Source organism: Rhizophagus irregularis, chromosome 20, assembly GCF_026210795.1.
Source record: "Rhizophagus irregularis chromosome 20, complete sequence".
NCBI lineage: Eukaryota > Fungi > Glomeromycota > Glomeromycetes > Glomerales > Glomeraceae > Rhizophagus > Rhizophagus irregularis.
Genome location: NC_089448.1, coordinates 3,163,187 through 3,183,811, shown reverse-complemented (window position 1 = coordinate 3,183,811; position 20,625 = coordinate 3,163,187). Strand labels below are relative to the sequence as shown.

The 20,625-nt window shown below is 28.6% G+C and overlaps 6 protein-coding genes across 6 annotated transcripts; 3 read left to right on the top strand and 3 right to left on the bottom strand.

The window, feature by feature from the left end:
* Positions 1 to 140: 140 nt before the first annotated feature.
* Positions 141 to 1,637, top strand: OCT59_013299 (uncharacterized protein; the record flags this gene model as incomplete). Its single annotated transcript, XM_066140718.1, has 1 exon — positions 141 to 1,637. The coding sequence occupies one exon, from the start codon at positions 141 to 143 to the stop codon at positions 1,635 to 1,637; it is 1,497 nt and encodes a 498-aa protein (XP_066001572.1).
* Positions 1,638 to 4,942: 3,305 nt separating this feature from the next.
* OCT59_013298 (uncharacterized protein) lies at positions 4,943 to 8,600 on the bottom strand (the record flags this gene model as incomplete). Its single annotated transcript, XM_066140717.1, has 9 exons — positions 4,943 to 5,074; positions 5,167 to 5,605; positions 5,675 to 5,784; positions 5,848 to 6,119; positions 6,204 to 6,629; positions 6,700 to 7,068; positions 7,132 to 7,817; positions 7,905 to 8,078; positions 8,164 to 8,600. The coding sequence occupies 9 exons, from the start codon at positions 8,598 to 8,600 to the stop codon at positions 4,943 to 4,945; spliced, it is 3,045 nt and encodes a 1,014-aa protein (XP_066001571.1).
* A 2,605-nt stretch (positions 8,601 to 11,205) lies between these two features.
* OCT59_013297 (uncharacterized protein) lies at positions 11,206 to 11,999 on the top strand. Its single transcript, XM_025322223.2, has one exon. It carries the CDS (start codon positions 11,241 to 11,243, stop codon positions 11,739 to 11,741), a length of 501 nt encoding a protein of 166 aa, XP_025166767.1. The 5' UTR covers positions 11,206 to 11,240; the 3' UTR covers positions 11,742 to 11,999.
* Positions 12,000 to 12,253: 254 nt separating this feature from the next.
* On the top strand, positions 12,254 to 13,322 carry OCT59_013296 (uncharacterized protein; the record flags this gene model as incomplete). Its single annotated transcript, XM_066140715.1, has 7 exons — positions 12,254 to 12,283; positions 12,395 to 12,412; positions 12,498 to 12,527; positions 12,613 to 12,645; positions 12,737 to 12,768; positions 13,179 to 13,212; positions 13,293 to 13,322. 7 exons carry the CDS (start codon positions 12,254 to 12,256, stop codon positions 13,320 to 13,322), a joined length of 207 nt encoding a protein of 68 aa, XP_066001570.1.
* A 4,527-nt stretch (positions 13,323 to 17,849) lies between these two features.
* Positions 17,850 to 18,739, bottom strand: OCT59_013295 (uncharacterized protein; the record flags this gene model as incomplete). Its single annotated transcript, XM_066140714.1, has 4 exons — positions 17,850 to 18,010; positions 18,133 to 18,311; positions 18,628 to 18,662; positions 18,737 to 18,739. 4 exons carry the CDS (start codon positions 18,737 to 18,739, stop codon positions 17,850 to 17,852), a joined length of 378 nt encoding a protein of 125 aa, XP_066001569.1.
* An 863-nt stretch (positions 18,740 to 19,602) lies between these two features.
* Positions 19,603 to 20,067, bottom strand: OCT59_013294 (uncharacterized protein; the record flags this gene model as incomplete). Its single annotated transcript, XM_025311948.1, has 1 exon — positions 19,603 to 20,067. One exon carries the CDS (start codon positions 20,065 to 20,067, stop codon positions 19,603 to 19,605), a length of 465 nt encoding a protein of 154 aa, XP_025166769.1.
* Positions 20,068 to 20,625: the final 558 nt, after the last annotated feature.

The following is a 20,625-nucleotide window of genomic DNA, read 5'->3' as shown; positions in this document are numbered from 1 at the left end:
GTCACAAAATAATCAATTTAGGAAGATTTCGTTTTTTTCTTTGTATTTAATACTTGTAAAAATCATTTTTGTAAATACTTTGTGAAGTTTCAATTATAAAAAAGATTTTTTTTAAGACTTTTTTTTTTTTAATAAATAATATGTCCAAACTCAATGAAGATATTCTTTTCTTAATATTTAAAGAATTTCAGGAAGATTCAATATCTCTTTTTTCATTTTTAATGGTCAATAGACTTTGGTGTGAAACTGTGATTCCAATTTTATGGAGAAATCCTTGGTGCTACAATGATATTAATTATAGTATTAAAAGTTCTTTATTCATCATTATTTCTCACTATATATTTAATGATATCAAGGAATTCATAACAAACCAAACAATCCAATTACCTTCAGGTTCAAATCAATCACTCTTGTTTGATTATTTTTCTTATTGTAAAAGTATCAATGTAAATATTATTAATAGTATAATTTCTATTGGATCACATTTGGATTATAATCAATTTTCTATGCAACAAAAATTTTACTCTCTCTTAATAAGAAAATGTCCGGAATTGAAATATTTAGATATAAGATCAATTAAACCTCAAACATTTTATTTTCCAGAAGCTAAGGATCGTCTTGAATCACTTTGTGAATTAAAATGTGATACGTCTATTGATTCTTCATATTTTTATGGATTATTACCATTCTGTCAATATATACAGAAACTTATCATTATTAATATAGACTCAAAACCCAATCACGGAATTGTTAAGTTAATTGAAGCTCAAAAGAATTTAAAGCATTTTGAATGGGAAGATGATATTCGTAATAGTCACCTTACAAAAGATCCTAGTGAAGAAGTTTTTCGTGCACTAACGAAAAAGGCAGATAGTCTCAATCATTTAATAATTTACTTTCGATGTATAGGTGGTTTTGAAAGCGCATTACCTCAAGAGATTCTTTCAAAATTCTATAAATTAAAAACATTAGTGTTCGATGATTTACGCCCATTTACTGAAGAACAATTAGAACAATTGAGAATACAGGTTTATCGTGATCTTGAAATCGTTAATTTAGAGTGGTGCGGGTTTGATGTAATTACTAAAATAATTGAAAATAGTGGAGGATGTATCAAGAAAATTTTATTTAGAGACAACAATAAATTTAGATGTTTAACCTTTTATGAGGATTCTCTCAATTTTATTCGTAAAGTTTATGAAAATTGTCCTTTAATTGAATATTTAACAATTACATTATCACTATCAAAAAAACATTTCGATGAATTTGAAAAATTACTAAAGATTTGTCAAAATTTAAAATCACTATTAATAACTATAGATAATCTGTATGCAATTGAAACTGATAAAGAAATTTTGGAATATGGGAAAATTTTTTTAGAAACATTAAATAGATCAGCACCGATTAATTTACAAGAAATTAGATTTTATGATGATTTTAAATTTTCTTTAGAAAACTTGGAGGAATTCTTGGAAAAATGGAGAGGTAGATCTGCAATTTCCATACTTACATCTGATTCTATTTATGAAGGGGAAAATTATAAAAAACTGATCAATAAATATCAAAGATATGGAGTAATCAAAGATTTTGAACATAATCTCAATGATTATGAAATTCACTATCCTTTTAAGTTTTAACGATTTACTGTATATATAAAAGAATAGAAATATTATTTCAAATGTTACTAAATTAAATATCATCTATTAGTACATTTGTTAATGAGTTCAAATTTTTGTATGCCGCTGCAATTTATACCAAACATATTAATCATATGAGGATTGTCCAGGAGTTCATTTTTTTTTTATTTCGAATTATAAACAATAAATAAATAACATTTTAAAACAATTTTTCTTAAATTTAATAGTTTTAAAATAATTTCAAAATGAAAAAAAAAATACTAATTTTATTCCATCAAGAAATAGTTATTTAGGATAAGATATTCGATAATAATTAACAAATATCTGTAATATTACAATACTTCATTTTTTTTGTTTTATTATGAGAACTTTCCACTTATTTTATAATTTGTATGAATACAAATATCATCTGTGTATTGAAACAAACTTTTCAGAGAGAAAAATACTTAACATACATAGTAATAGTAGCTACAACTATCGATTTGCCAGTGAATTATCATCAGACTTGAACCAAATAGAGAACAATTGGAAGCTATTAATATATCTACTTCGACATAATGAAAATTTGATGCAGTAATAGAAGCAAGTTAGATAAATTTATTAATGTATAAACTATGGCAAATACACATGACTTTGCTTCGCCTTCCAACACGGTTGTACAACGACATAACCCTCTCCTCTTTAAGAGCTGAAAGTGAATGTATAATTGGATTAACATTGTGTTCAACAAACTGGTAATAACATATTATTAAGTGAGCAACACAAATCACGCTCATATGTCAGACTGAAAATTATTGTTCAAGAAGGAGACACTTACCAATGTCGTAGATGGGATATTACTACTTGCTTTAGATTTAATTTCATCATCTAACTCCTTTTGAAAACATTCAATAAACATGATTCGAACTTCCATTTCTATTCCGCCAAGTTTATATATTTTTTTTATTAACTTATATGTATATTATCGCTATTATTTATTTCGTCTTTAGGCTTAGATCGGATCAATCAGGTTGATGATGTGGTCCTATGGTAAGCTTGATTTTTTCTTTTAATAATTTTTTTCTTATTATTTACTATTTTTTTTTTCTATACAAAATTTTATTGTTATATTGATTAAACTCATTTAACCCTGTTGCAACGCAACAAACTACAGCTAGTTATAAAATAAATTTATTATTTATTCTATTTATTCTAATTTAATTATTTTAAATATTTTAATTTATAGAATTAATCATTTAACATTTTTAATTTTTATTTAATTATAATTATTCAAAATCAAGCTGTGGTAACAGAAAAAACATATACGGACAAACTTATCTCTAATTTTTATCATAGTATTTATATGAACAAAAAAAAAATCTCTATAATAATATATAAATCAATCAGCTGGTAATAATTTTACAAATATTATTTATGATTATTCATCTATATTTACTATAACTAATCAAATATTCTTTTAACTAATCAATATTCATTATACATTAAAGTCATCAAAGTCAATAACTAAAATCACTATGTCTTCGAACTATAATATTATGTAACTCGAGTTCCCTCACTTTATCTTTCAAATCAAACAATTATTATTTTTAATATTCTCAATGGCCAAATACTTGATTCATAATATATTCCTTTATGTAATGTAAAATATCATCACTACCTCTTTTTAGTTTATTAACAATTTATTAATAAAAATATGCTTCTTTAATGGTAAAATTCAAACTTATGTAACCTAATTTAGAAGGGAGAATTTGTCCTAGACTATTTTTTTTTCTTTTCTTTTTGCGCTAAGACTGTAAGTCAATTTATTAAGGTAAAAAGTAAACAGTATAAAAACCATTAATACAAATAATACAAACTAAAAAGAACTACAAATGACAGTTGAGGACACAAATTTGGGATTACTAAAAATAATTGGTATCATCATCTTGGAAAATATTTTATGGTCATACAATAATTATTTGAAAAATCATATATAGGTAAGTATGTTAGTGACATCAAGATTGTAATATAAAAAAATAAAAAATAATAATAATGAAAAAAAGAGCAACTATAATTGTACATATAACCAATTAAAAATGTAATATTATGTGACTAATAATGAATATAAAGCCAAAGCCATTTTTTTGAGATTCACACAAAAAATATTTTTTTTTTTGTATTCCATTAAAATGCAATGGATTGAAAATTCTATTGAAGATAATTTGGTCAGAATTTGAGGAATTTAAAAATATAAATAAAATTTACGATGATCAGTTCGTAATGGTATATAGTGCGTTTTACAAAAACTTTTGTGTAGCGATAAAAATCTTACGTTATCATTATGATAATAATGAAGACGCTAATAATAAAATTGTCCATGAGGTTTGTAAATTTTAAATTTATGTTTAATTCAAATGCCAAGTGTAAATTTTTTTTTTTTTGTATTGACTTAGATTCAACTTAATCAACAAATGAGTTTATATCATAACAATATCGCACGATTATATGGGATTACTAAAGAAGGTTCGTCAATGTTAAAATTAGTGTTTACTGTATTCTTATTAATAATTATTTTTACCTATTATAAAGGGGCAAGAAAAACGTTTTCTCTAGTAATGGAATATGCCAATGATGGGGGAAACGTTTGAATTTGTACAAAATAGTTGTCATGTCATTAATTTGCATGACTATTTAAATATAACTGTTCAAATTGCGAGGTTATTATCAGAATATTAAATTATCAAGTTTTGGACTTTCAAAAAGAATTATGAAAGGAGAACAAAGTATAAATAAAGACATTATTGATTTTGGATATGTTTTAAGCGAGATAAAGTCTAATCATTTACATGAAGAATATAACAATTTATTTAAAGGTAGCTGCATTATCTTTATTATTTTTTTTTGAGGTGTCTTTTTATTATCGTATTAATCATTAAAACATTTAACTAGATTGTGATACTGTAATGATAAATTGATCATCACCGTGATGAAAGGCTGTTCCGTGTTACAACTGTTACATACTAATATCCTGTATACTATTTGATGGACTTTTAAGCTTATCTTTTCAAATAAACATCATGAAATCATGGTCGACTATTAGGAAAAGTAAAAATTCAACAACAAGACCATAAGTAACGTTTTATATTTATAAGTTGATAAGACAAAAAAATTTGATGATAGGTATTATAATAACCAATTTTATATCTAAGGTATAAGAAATTACTCTAAGACTGTAATTATTGTATGTAATTGAGAGGAAGATTTATGGTAAATAAAAATTTCAAAACTTTTTAATTTATAATAAGAAAATAAGGAAAATATCAAATTTAAGAATCATCATCCTTAGTTTTCATTAATTTTGTGCAGTTTATAAAAATACTTAGGACTTTTATAAGAGATACTAAAGGAGTAAGAATGGATAAATAACTAAAATCAATCGCTTTACTTAAAAAGTAAACCTAATAATTTTTTTTAAAAAAAAATTAAATTAACTTGATTAATATTTGATTTTTTTTTTAAAAAAAAAGGTGATGCAAAAAAAATTACATACCCTAACAGCTAGTTCGGGCATATTTTTAATAATAATACCAATAATTACTCCAATAATAATCCTTCGTTCAAATTTTTTAGATAACTTAATGTCAAATTTATATCCACAAAATTGGAAATTAAATATATCTAGAACTCCAACATCAGTTCCTGCTAGTGATATCAACATTACGAGAACTATTTTATGATCTTTTGAATCTTCTAACCATTTCCTGATCGTAACTTTTTCTTGTTGTTGTTGACCTTGTGTACCATCTTGCTGACCTTGTGTATCATCTTGCTGACCTTGTGTACCATCTTGCTGACCTTGCGAACCATCTTGTTGACCTCCAAGAAGTTGATCTGAATCTTCTGAATTTTCTTCTCTTACAAGTTCGCTAAGGATAATATAAACTACATATCCTAACTTGATAACATATGGAACTGTCACAAAAAAAACACTTAAAGAAAATTTTATTATTTTAGTCTTTTTTTTAAAAAAATTTTTTAGTTCAAAAGTTGATATTTACCTCACAAAAAATATAATTTTGACGCTGCCTGCCTCTACCTTAGCAAAAAGAATGTCCAACACAAATGATAAAACATTAAATCCATATAAATAAATTTTAAAGTGGTTGCTCTAAATTAATAAACATTATGTTAGCATTTGATTTTCAATTAAAATATAGAATGTGTACTTTACCTTATCCTCACTTTCCTCATTAACCTCCCTCCCCTCATTACCCTCCTTCCCCTTACATAAATTTACAGATTGGATTAATTTAATTAATTTACATATATCCGATTTCATTATTTGAAAAAAAGCTTTCCTAACACTACCGTTACTATTTGCATCACTATTTACTTTTTTTGCATCATAATATATAGAAATGATGCAAAGTATGGTCAATATAAAAAAGAATATAACTGTTAAAATAAGTTCGAATATATTGACGGGATTCTCATACCACCTGGCTATTTTATTAAAAAAAAAAAGAAAGAAAAATTAATTAATTTGGTTAAATTTTCATCTGAAAAAATTAAAAAACGAATACTTACGGATAGTTACATATCCATAGAGTGGTTCCAAATATTTCGAAGAACTTCCAGATGCAAGAACAGTGATGTTCATATTCTGAATCATAGCTTTTAAATCTCCAATGATAAATGTAGTCTCCCTCTCTGATGCAGATTTTGGTTTATCAATCCTAATGGATAAAAGATATTGTTTTGAAGAACTTTCAATGTTAGAAGTATCGATTACAAATCTATAATTGGTGGTTATTCGTGTTGATGTGACTGCAGTGACTGCATCGGTCAATTCTTTTGTTAAATTATCAAAGAATTTAATTATTTGATCGGGATTGAGAGTGTCAAAGTAAGCAGTTCCGGTTTCGGTCAATTTAACTTTTCCATAAATGCCATCAAAAAACATTTTAATTTTACTTCCTCCTCCTTTTTCTTTTTCTTTTTCTTCTTCTGGTACTATTTGAAAAATAATTAATTGTATATATAATATAATTCAATTTTATGAGCATAATTATAAATCACTTACACGTTGTAAAAGACCAAATAATATTACTAGATAAGCCAGGGAGAGGTTCATTGTATAATAGACTCGAAACAAAATTATTCTCAATCATAACATAATACGTTGTGTCAGGTATATTAAATGTACTTTCAATTATATCAATACTAACGGTATTGTTATTAAACGTTACATATTTTTGATTTAAGCCGTTAATGGTTTGACGTACAATCCCAGGATTAGAACTGCCATTACTTTGAAAAATTGTAATTGTGCCGTTTGATAAAACAATAGGAATCGTGTATGTAATTTTAAGGGGATTAGTTTCACGTGCGGGAATAGAGTCATAAATGGCCGGAGTTGTATTACTGATGAATATATTACCATAGCCATAATCTAGAGTATTTGTAAGAGTTAAAAATAATAATAATAATAATAATAATTTCGCCATTACCTTACCTTCATGAATTTTATACAAATCAGTGGTGATTATACTCCAATTTTGTCCTACTATTGGTTTAAGCATTACAAGAGTGTTGTTTGTTAAAATTTGGCGGGAAGCATTAGAATCTGACAGTGTAGGATATGAAAGGTTCCATGGATTAAATTTGCCATTTTCATCCAAAACAAAGCCCCAAATATCACTACTTATATTGGTTGTTTGAACAACACTATAGAAATACCCTCCGAATGGTAATGGCGTAATCATAAATTGAGGATCGGTAAGTTGATTAATACCTATAATTGTGGGCAGTGTTGCATATACATGTTTGACATCAAATACAGATCCCAATGAAAGATATTTAACTTGAATATATACAGGGATTGGATTTGGATCAGTGGAATTAGGTTGTATGGTTATCAAACAAATTTGTCCAACCTCCGAGTAAGAGATAACACAATTAAGGTTAATAATATCTAATGTCATTATAGTTTCATAAAGAATAACTGGTTCTCGCGTAATATTACTTCCATATCCACAATACATTGCGTAAAGCCCTGACTGTGAAGAATAAGGATCCTGGGAGGTTGTTATATTAGGATAAATAAACATGTAACCTCCATCCACTGTTGAAACTACAGAAGGTTGTACTTGAAAAACTAAAACCATATCTGTAATCTTGCTAAAAATTCCGTCTTCATTTCTTCATAAAAAGAGGAAAGGAACATAAGTTAGACATACATAAAATTAAAATTTAAAATTTAAAATTTTTATTAATATGATAAATTACATTGTCCATTGCGTCACGCTATAATTACTATTGACATCATTAAGACCACTCGATAATGGTGCAAAGTAGAGAAATCCTTGCTCATTATTAACATTTGGATAGATAAAAGATTGTTGAGGCCTCCATGTATTATTATTACTTGAGTCAATAAGAGAAGGCCCCATTAAAGTTTTACTATAAAAGAAAAGTACATATATTACAAAAAAAAGTACATATATTCTCCAAAAAGATTTTAAAAAAAAGATCAATTCATTCTAACCTGTAAATCGTTCCATTTAAACCAATCAACATTAAATAATCATTATACGTGAAAGGATTATTTACGTCCGCAGCTACAGTATAAGTTACTACTATAAAATTGCCTTTTTTTGTTTCTATGGCTTTAAGAGAAATAGGGTTAAATCCATCAACGGTACAAAAATTGAAATATTGTATCCCCAATTCTTCCATTGGAAGATCGATTGGTATAATAGTACCATTGCGATAAATAACGCGAAATGATATTTTTGTTTCAGAACAATTTCCACCACTTAAATTGCGAACTATTTGCAAAACTATCGTATTATCTCCATATTTCAAAATGTCTGCCACTTGAAATTCTGTAGTTTCTTTTTCTGTGAATATAACATCTGATTTTATTGGTAACGTTATAAATATGATTATTGATAAAAAAATTAAGAGATGTTTTAATTTCATTTCGTAGAAATTATAATTTTTTTTTTTTTTTTTTTAAAAAAAAGGAAATTAAGATTTAAATTTAATTTAAGGTTGAAAGGAGCAGCGTGCGGAGCCATAAATCCGTTAAATGAATGGGATACATTTTTTTTTTCTCATTTTCTGATCTATTCAAAATCAAATAATATAATAGGAATGTTTTTTCTTAAAGAAGCGGCGGGTCATAAATCCATTAGCTACACTTTTTTTTTCTTATTTTCTGATGCTATTCAAATCAAATAATATAAGCGGAATGTTTATGCGGGCTCATAAATCCGTTAAATGAACATTTTTTTTTTCTCATAAATCAAATAATATAATAGGAAATAATTTTCTTAAAGGAGCGGCGGGTCATAAATCCGTTAAATGAATGGGCTACATTTTTTTTTTCTTATTTTCTGATGAATCTAGTCTATTCAAATCTAAGCGGAATGTTTATGCGGAGTCATAAATCCGTTAAATGAACATTTTTTTTTTCTCATTTTCTGATCTATTCAAAATCAAATAATATAATAGGAATGTTTTTTCTTAAAGAAGCGGCGGGTCATAAATCCATTAACTACACTTTTTTTTCTTATTTCTGATGCTATTCAAATCAAATAATATAAGCGGAATATTTATGCGGGCTCATAAATCCGTTAAATGAACATTTTTTTTTTCTCATTTTCTTATCTATTCAAAATCAAATAATATAATAGGAATGTTTTTCTTAAAGAAGCGGCAGGTCATAAATCCGTTAGCTACATTTTTTTTTTCTTATTTTCTGATGAATCTGATCAATTCAAATCAAATAATATGTTTACGCGGGCTCATAAATTCGTTAAATGAACAATTTTTTTTCTCATTTTCTGATCTATTCAAATCAAATAATATAATAGGAATGATTTTCTTAAAGAAGTGGGTCATAAATCCGTTAAATGAATAGGCTACATTTTATTTTCTGATGAATCTGGTCTATTCAAATCTAAGCGGAATGTTTAGGTGTCATAAATTCGTTAAATGAACATTTTTTTTTCTCATTTTTTTTTTTTTAAATAGTAACGCGCTTTATTAATTATATGTGATCAACAATGATCGTATAACTAAATACAAAAGCACCTAGAGTGAAGAAAGAAATCTTTCAACCCCCTATAACTAAGTATATCGTATCTAAATTTTTAATTTAAGATCTAACTAAAATTGTGTTTAATCTAAAATTATTATTGTTTTTCTAAACTACGCTACTATTCATATTTTACTGTGTTTTTGTGATTTTTGATATTTTCTATGTTTAAAGACTTTTACAAATTTTAAATAAAAAAACAAAATTATGAAAAATAAAAAGAAATCAAAAATTTTTTTAACGTCAAGAAAAATTTTTTTTTTTTCCTCATTTTCTGATCTATTCAAATCAAATAATATAATAGGGATGATTTTCTAAAAGAAGCGGCGGCTCATAAATCCGTTAGCTACATTTTTTTTTTCTTATTTTCTGATAAATCTTATCTATTCAAATCATGTGGAGTCATGAATCCGTTAAATGAACATTTTTTTTTTCTCATTTTCTGATCTATTCAAATCAAATAATATAATAGGAATGTTTTTTCTTAAAGAAGCGGCGGGTCATAAATCCGTTAGCTACATTTTTTTTTCTTATTTTCTGATGAATCTGATCTATTCAAATCAAATAATATAGGCGGAATGTTTATGCGGAGTCATAAATCCGTTAAATGAACATTTTTTTTTCTCATTTTCTGATCTATTCAAATCAAATAATATAATAGGAATGCTTTTTCTTAAAGAAGCGGCGGGTCATAAATCCGTTAGCTACATTTTTTTTTCTTATTTTCTGATGAATCTAATCTATTCAAATCAAATAATATAAGCGGAATGTTTATGCGGAGTCATAAATCCGTCAAGTGAACATTTTTTTTTTCTCATTTTCTTATCTATTCAAATCAAATAATATAATAGGAATGCTTTTTCTTAAAGAAGCAGCGGAGTCATAAATCCGTTAAATGAACGGGCTGCATCTTTTATACATCTTTTTTCCTTATTTTCTGATGAATCTAATCTATTAAAATCAAATAATATAATAGGAATGTATATTCGGAGTCGTAAATCCGTTAAATGAATGAGCTGCATATTGTATACATTTTTTTTTCAAATCAAATAAAATAATAGGAATGTTAAATACTAATACGGGTGCATACTGTTTTTGTTTTTTGAACAATGACATACATAATAGTAAGGTTTGTGTAGATTTTTAGATTATCTAACTTAATTTAAATTAAAGAAATGCGAGAGAACTCTTTATTTCTAAATATAGAATGATTGATTCATTTAGTTACTTTATATGAATTCATTTAGCATTTTTAAAAAAGAAAGTTATCGCATGTTACATGATAATATTTATTAAAAAAAAATTGTAATACCGTAAAGATTAAACTTACTGGGATTCATTTGATTCATTTATTTATGCAACATTGCGCAAAATCCGACAATGCCGGACAAAGAGAATTCAAATTCCGGATACGGATAACTCTTAAAACATTTCAGTAAATAAAATATAAAAATATAAAAGCGCTCTTCTTTCATCATGCCAGTTATATCATTTTTTTTAAAAAAAAAAACTGATTAATTATGAATAAATTAATCCTTTTGACCTTATTCCTAACGCTAATTACTGTTTCAGCCGCTATGCCAGCTAATGATAAATTAGCTGACTTATTTTACAAACGAAATAATTGTAAATGCGAAACCGCATTCTCAAGTTTTGATTCAAGTTCTTCTTCTGGCCCATTCAGGGGTTTCGTGAGTTTTGGTCAAGATGAATCTGGTAGTACTACAATTTTTGGCGCTTTCAATCGAGGTTTTAACCCAGATTGCTTCTACGAATTTTTAATCGAAAATGAAAACGGTAAAGTCTTATATAATGTTACAAGAGGATTGAATGTTCAAATAAAAAGCGATGGTAGTACAGAAGCTTTCACTCATAAGTTTAAGAATATCAATCTTAACTGTCACAGTAATGGTATTCTTCTTGGTGGTAGCAATATGCGTGATAGTGTTAGCTATTGCAGTAATAAAAAGTTTGTTGTTAAAACTGATAATCAACATGCTGCTAAAAAGATTTGTACTTAATGTGGGCTATTATAGCAATAATAAGTTTGCATTACATATCAATTTCTTTCTTTACAAGATGTAAATCAATATTTTTATTAAGTCATTTATATAAATAGGTTGTAGTGTTTTTTTTTAGCATTTCTTAATTAAAATTTCTTCTAAAAAAGACGTACATCATTCAATCGTCTCAAATTGTTTAATATTCTTATCAATGTACTGACACAATTACAATATGAATTAATAAAGTTAGTTCAATTATATAGTATTAATCCATTTATATATTAAATTTTATTGACGCAATATTAATAAATAAATAAAGTTTTTTATTTAATAGTACAATTAATAATGATCTACTAGACTAACTGCTAATATTACTAATATTTAATTTTTTCAAACCGGCTGATCAGCGATAGTCAAAAAAATATTTAAACCTTTTTTAGATTTTCTTGGGATCTTTTTTGACTTTGATTCCTCTTGGATAAAAGTAAATAAATATATATTTTTATTTTTTAAAAAAAAATTTTTCACGAATGGAATTTTATTTGTTTCAGCTTCGGTCTGTAAGTATATAGATAAGCTCCTTTGGCTTCATTTCTGCTTAGTCTACAAAGTTAATTTGAAAAAAGCCCTCACCTTCCAAACATTTCTTTTTTTTTTTTTTTTTGTAGTAGAACGAACCAGGCTTTAAGGTGAGAAAGAGTTGGAACTTTTTTTTATCTTATTTTTAATTTAAGAAACGTTTTAACGTTTCTTTTCATTATTTTTTTTTTGTAGTGTGACGGCTTGAACGAACCAGACTTTAAGGTAAGAGAGAGTTGGAACTTTTTTTATTTTTTTTTTAATTTAAGAAATGTTTTAATATTTCTTTTCATTATTTTTTTTTTTGTAGGGAGTCGGCTTGAACACGAAACCGGACTTTAAGGTGAGAAATGGGAAAGGGGGGAGAAGGAGGAATTTTTTATTTTAAATTTAAGAAACGATTAACATTTCTTTTTCATTGCTTTTTTTTATAGGACGTTGGCTTGGACACAAACTGGACTTTAAGGTAAAAAATAGGGAAAGGGGGAAGGAGGAAGAGGATTTTTATTTAAATATAGGAACGAACTAAAATAAATTAAAAAAAGTTTCAAATTTTCGAATTGAAACTTACCAGACCATAGTCCCAAAGCCTAAGAAACTGACACCTACAAAAAAAAAAGAAAATTAAATTAAAAAAAAAACAAAAATTTTTATTAAAAAAAATTTCGAACCATTGAGCCCATGCGTTCGAAGACCTTGAAGAACCAGCAGCCTACAAAAAGAAGAAAAACGGAATGTTATACGTTTCGTTAAAAGTATTATTTACAAAAAATCAAAAACTTCCTTACCGAATTTCCCTCCTTATAGTTTAAGCTGGCGTTCTACAAAAAAATACAAAAAGAAACATTAATCTCTCTTTTTTTTTGTAGGTATCAGTTCTTTGGCTTTAGGACTTGGATATGCTGATATGGTAAGTTTCTATTCGAAACTTATCTGTAATAATATTTTTAATTTGTTTTTTCATTAAAAATTTTGTCTTTTTTTTTGTAGGAATCCGGTTCTTTTGGCGATGGAAACTGAAAAATTGACGAACAAACCATTTGCAACTCAGCTCGTAAAAGTAAATCTGCAACAGTGAAACCAGTTACAACTATAAGCAAATAACAGATATTTTCAACTCAAAACATCTTACCGACCAAACTTTAATTGATCACAATATTCCCTCTCTTTGAGATTATTAATAACCCTATTCCTTTACCTTCTAATCCGTCAACTTTACGTGATCAAACATCACCAGCTACCAATAATATTATAAATAATTCCAATCCCGATCTCCCGTTTCAAGATCACAATCATTTAACACAAAATTTTAATGCAAGCATACCCAACACCCTAGATAATGAATAAATTTTTAACCAATATTAATATTATCAACCAAAATATTTCAAAATAGGTGCGATCAATATTTACACGCAATTTCGATATCTTGGGAATATCCGAAATGGGATACGCATCACCTCATCAACAAAAAATATTGAAAAAAACACAACACCCAACAACGCTTTTATCATCAATTTACAATATTTACGATGCAAATGGATCCAACAATAGCTTTTATAATTACTAGCCTTTATCAACATATACATACATAGTATATCATATTTTCATGGAACATCATCTTAGGTTTTAAAGGCAATAAATCACTAAACACCACATGTTGTTATTTACCCGTTAATCAAAAAGATACAGAAATGAAAAAATCCGTGCAAACGAAATCAATCGCATTCTAAACACTTTTATACACAACACATACGACTATACAATCTCTAACATCAAATCAAAAGTTAGATTTAGCGAAATATCACGCTCTAGATTCACAACCAGATATCACACATATCAAAAAACCGTATCAATTATCATTTCTCTAATCAACTACCTATTCCACACATAATACAGTCAATACCACAAAGTTTCTTCTATACAGATTATAAAATTGTTATCACATTAATAGATCGTTCATTTTTTGACAAAAAATTAAACAAGAAATTTTCTAAATACAACAAAGGTACCTTTCAAAATAAGAAACAATCCTATTCACCTGACTACAACAAAATGACTGATACTTTATGAGAGGAATACAAGAACAGATCAAACAGTTTGTTCAAAAGAAACTTTAAATTTATCAACAAACCTAATTAATAATTTTCAACAACTTAATCACGCTTGGAATATTTTTCAACACACTTTAATTACACTCCAAGAAAAACCCACCATTTGTTAATTTATGATGACTCTTTCGATTTTTTTACCTCTGTTTATATAATATATTAAATACGCACAGTATACTGTAAATATTTAAATATACACGATTGACGTAATGAATGATGTGGCGTACCAAGAGTATTTTGCCACGTTTCTATATTGTGCCACGTTTAAAAATAAAACACTCCAATTTTTGATGACGTTAATCTGAAAATCTTATATACAACAAAAGAATTTTTTTATCCAGATACAATATCATAGTATTTTTATGTAATAGTTAATTTTTTCTTTGTAACTTTATTTTAATGTACAAACTTGAGCTTCATTTCAAAATATTCATTTTTGGATGGATTAATAAATAAATTCAAACATATTAAATTACATATTTTATTGCAAAAAAATTTAATATAAAAACTTATTTATATAACGTTACAAGGAACTCGTTTTTTTAATGCAACAAACCAGAGTCACGTTTACGTAATGCATGACGTTTAGCTGCTGCACAAGAAAAAATGATGTTTGTTATACATTATTCACATGTAAAGATATTAATGTTTATTGAAATAATTACCTTCTCGTTTTACAGGTCTTAAAGCTATTACATTATTTATAAAAAAGATTTTAATATTTGATTAATATTAACGTCAATAAAAAAAAGTAAAATTAAGTAAATAACTGTATATTACCCGCTGAAACAATAATAAAGGTAAAGATTAATAACAAATATTTTAAATGCATGGTTCCAAAAATTTTTTGATTTTTATGTGATAAATATTTTTTTGATTCGTTGTTCTTGAATTTGTTCAAAAAAATTTTTTTTTCTCTTCATCAAGTCATTTATATAAGATAATTGTTTAATAATTTTGATAACACGTACTTCAAATTACTTTTTTTATTTATAATTGCATCATTTGAAAGCCATATAATTACTAATTAAGGTTAGAGCTTGTTTAAAGAATTTTAATTTGCTATGTTCAAATAGTCTGAGTTTAACTGGTTAAATGACCGGTTATTAGCAGCCGGGTAAGCCATTAAGATTTTGGGGCTGATTTCAATTATAGTTTAAAGCGAAGTGAGTATGGTTGCCACGGTTTTCTACACAGCCCAAAATTGGGATAATCTGTGCCACTCTCAATTAACATATTGAACGCTAATATTCTGGTAAGATGAAAAAATTATATTATATTAACAATGAATATACTTCATATTAATTGACTTCAAAATAATAAATTATTTTGTTATTGTATTGTGACTCCTCTTTTTACCTTCCTATAGGTTGCTTATACAAGATTATTTGTTAATACCTGGCTTGTATAGTTGTACTAGTATTTACAGTTTTTTTTCAATTATTTAATAACCTAAAGAGAAAGTAAATCTTTCACTAATATCCGAGAATTTTAATATTTTCATAAAGTTAAAAATTAACCCCACAATAAAAGAGTATTAATGTTGATATATTAATAAAAAAATTTACTTGTCTTGAAATACTTCTGAATAATAGTTAAACTCTCGATTATAGTTCGTATTTCTTTGATTATAGATTTCTTGTACTAAAAGATCATGATCATTGGCTTAAATTTTGATCCAATTCCAACGACCAGCAAGATTTTTCTTTTTTAACTTTATATCGCTTTCAGAAACAGCCTGTCAAATATTCCCATATCTTTTCTGCGCATTTCATGTGATTAGTCCAAATGACGAAGTTTTCGCCCTCTATGCTTTCACATTTACTATTGGGATTCCATGATGAAGTTCATCAGAACCCCATTCACCCTTTACTATAGTTTTTTCTTTATGATCTCTATTGTATATAGGACAGAGCGCTGAACTATTAAGGCTAAATCTGTCACTACGTTCATCACTTTCCTTATAAATAGATAAGGAAAACGCTCTAGCACCAACCCAATGATATGCTTTCGTTTTTCTTCTAGATCTTCAGGATTTGTTGACCGTAGAAATTTCGGTCACATGATATTGTTCCTGACCAATGGTCAGGATATCACGTGCTTTTCCGCTACTCGATTTAATAATATTTATGATTTGAGCATCACTTAATTCTGATATATTTCTTACTCCATACGAAATTCCATAAACTTTATCGATACCGATCCCCATAACTTCCTTTTTGGTTTCGGGATCGATAATCTTTTTAAATAGCTTATAAACACTTCCAGCTCTTTGGGTCTTCTTATACAGATTTGATTCTGAAATCTTAGGTAAAGAAGATTTAATCATGGTGTAAACTTGAGACTTTGCAGTTTTTCGGCTACACCAGAAATTTCTGCAACATTATTTTCGTATGATTCTCTATAAGTATACCAGCATACATTTTTCTTTTTGTTTAGCTTTTATCGTTTTGCCTTCTGCATCTTCAGCATCAGAAATTAATTGTCGGCCTTCCCCATCAGCTACTACATTATTGAACTTGGAAGTGTTAACTGATGAAGCAAGTGCTTCTTTTTGAATTTCGGATAATAGGTAGAGGAGAGTTTTCCTGAAATGAACTATGTGATGCTGGAGGGAGACAAAGATTCAGCATCTTGCGACTAAGTATGATCAGAGGCTATAGGGGTCATAATTTCTAGTGCAACTTTAGATGTTGAAGGAGTTGTGTAGCAATCAGATAAGTCTTGAGGTTGATTTTTAGCTGACTCACTCTGAAGTTTCTTCTCCCTATTCCTCCGCCTTATATTATCACTAACACTTTTCTTGTTCACCTCATCTAAGAAAGAATCTGCCTTTCTATCCTCTGATGACTTGGAAGTTGGAGCTAGCAGGTATCGGGTTATCTATGGATAACGCACTTCTGGTACCACTTCATTGACTTCGTGATCAGGCTTACATTGCTCTAACTTGACTACTGCAGAGTCGGGTATATCAACTGTCCTTTGCATCCGCCCGTAATCATTCTCAGTATAAGAATCTGCTTTATATTTTCTAGTTCCTCGATTCTGGCCTTAAGCTCGGAATTCTCTTCCATGGCCTGCTCAACTTCAAATTCTCAACCTCGATCTCAGCAACCTTCCAAGTTCAGGAATAGCATTCCTGGCCTCGAGCTCAGCTTTCTCTGCCCTAATCCCAATGTACTTAGCCTCAAGCTCGGTGAAATGTTGCCTCAATAAATCTATTTCGGATTGCATACCTGCTAATATAATATTATTTATGCTCTGTATGTTGATATTCAAAATTGAAAAATTCACGCGACATCCTGACCAATGGTCTGCAGCTTTTGCCAAGAAAAGTTTTTATTAATACATGCAAAAATAAATACAAAGGATCGGGACATAGCCCGTGATACATGGTTGTTCTATGCTTAATAAAGCTACCTATGCCTGTTTGCTAAAGCTACTCTAAATCCTTGGTACTAGAGGTACCTTTTTCCGCGAGATTGCCTGTTGACCTTACCTTTTTGATTTCCTGCTCACCGCCTAAGTTAACAGCTGAGTCCGCCTTTTGTGCCTCCTCTAATAACCATGTAATATGCCCGAGGACTCTATCAACGTTATCTTACTATCATATACAACGGTTACCAGCTTTGATAGTTTGAATCTTAGCCTGTTCTGGTCATCGAGCGAATATTCCATAAAATACCATTTTTCCGTATTTGTAACAATTCCATAAGTCTTACCCGTAAACAAATCTTCTTCCTCCATCTCGTTTGCCTTATATTTACGATTTGATAGAGCAGATTCAGGTTGTACAGCATTCTGAGCAATGCCCTTATAAAAATCTTCGTCCTTTACCTGACGCGCCTCCAGTTCGGCTATAAGATGTTTAAGTAATGCCGGGAAGAATCGTCTTTTAGTTCTTTATGCTCGCGAGTGAAAGGCGGGAACACTGATAATGAAGGATCGTTTGATTCGCCAAGACTATAAAGCTGGCACACCTTTGGGAACGACTGAGTATTTCTATGAACACGGTGAACTTCAGATTATTTTTTGACACAAACAGCTGGGGCATTTCACGAAGGTCTTGATCAATACGAGGAGTATTTTCCGCTGTCGTTTAACATGTTGAGGACCGGCCCATCATTTTCAAGTGCCGGTGTCTGATACATAGCACGTATTGAACTTTTTTGTCCTTCGAGAGTTGCGTGCTCGATATTCACTGTCCATTTGAAAACCTTCGTCCGTTTCGGGCTAACGACGACATCGAAGTCTGCAATCCGAATGGCCGGTTAGAAAAATTCTCACAAAGTATCTTTTATTCTTTTCACACTAATTTTTACATACCATAGACGGACTTGTTGAGTAATGCCTTCAACGAGGTAAGTTCGTTAAGTAATTCCCCGTTCACAGCTCGAAGTGGCGGTTGACACGGGCGCTTCGACTAGGCATGAATACATTCTTCGGCTGATGAATCAGAGAAGTATTTCGAAATCTTTTTCGTTGCTAGGAGTTTGTCTTGGAGTGTGAGGTTGCCTAAGAGATCGTCGCGTTCGTCAGAGATTTTCACTTTCCGCTTGTCTGCGTCTACACCAGCAAAGTCATTTTGTTTTTTCGCCTTTATAATCTCCTTGAGGTCACTAATAGTCTCGTCCCTACTAATTTTAACAGAGAAAGCATTCGCGGTTTGACGAGACAGAGTAAACAGAATAAAGTGATAGACATGTTTTTCGGCTTATATAGTATTTTTTGCGAAATTTTATTGGTGCAAACTAGCGTATGTGAGGACAAGTGTAAAAAAGAATTTTATTTGCGAAAAATACCAAAGCCTGGTATATGTGAGAAAATGAGCGTTTCACAGGCCTGCTGTGTGATTCATTAATTTTAATTTTTTTAATTTTGTAGCACAATGCGGGTGAAAATGGCGCATTATTACACGTGACTTTTAACGATGATATCAATATTTTATTATTATATACGAACTATTACAATAAATATAGATCGCTTACATAATGCAATGAGAAAAATATATTATTCAATGACTGTTAATGCTTGTTGTTTTTGATTTTCAATACGGAAATAACGTCCAGCGTAATTCCATAACTATACATCCAAAGTATAAAATAACTAACTGCTCTATGAAAAACATATAAATAAAAATGTATATTATCAGCACAAAAACTAGACCGCGTTACTCTGTAGTACCAGCAAAATCAGAAACCAAAATTGGCATATGCACAGGCATGGATTTCTGGATTATATGGATCATTGGTTTTATCTGCAATTAATACTGAAATCGAGTATGCACTAGGAAGTTGTGGTGTCGGAACATCTGGTACATCAATTGAAAATGGAGCTGCGCTCGCATAATAAAAATCCAAAACCTTAAAATAAATATCACCTATGGTATAATGGTTCGGATCAGTATACACAATTATAATTTCGGTTTTATTAGGAGTGATTTCATAATCCAACATTGCTCCTTCAACTGTATAATCATCGGATTGATTAGAAACAGGAGGGAAAGGCTTAAGGTTTGCATAGATGTAAGATCTGTCGGGATTTGGTGAACATGACAAATATATGTCTTTCCCTCTTTTAAGAAGTTGATATGGAACGGCATTGACCATGGTAAGTGCAGCCAATAAAAGGAATGCAAATATCAAATTTTGGTTCATGATTACTTTGTGAAGAAGATAGTTTGAAAAATATCTGCTGGGTTGAATTATTTCTTTTGTAATTATTAATTATTAAATGTGTTTAAGCTTCAGAGTTGCTACTTTCTTTTTATAAGAAAAATACCAGACTCCTGGATTTCGTATTTCTTCCTTTTTAAACATTTAATACTCCGTTCCTACAGTCCCCGGCGAAAAGAATGGCGGTGCGAGTATCATTTGTTATTTTGGATATGAGATCAGAATTTTCCTATTTAAATTAAAACTTGTAAATGCCCAATGGATTTTTAGAATACTATTTTAAAAAGCAATAAAAAAAAAATAAAAATTTATTATTGTTTTTACACCTATTTTACCTTCTAAAAAACCAAGAAGTTATAAATTTAATAGAAATCGGAGCATAATAATTTGCTATGAATTTTTTTAAAATGCTCAAAATCCTACATAATAATAAATTCCAATTTTTTTTTAAAAAAAACCACTTACTTTTAACTGCCAAATATTATAATTGCATTTAGTTATATCACATTATCACAGAGAAATACTACTAATAATTTTTTG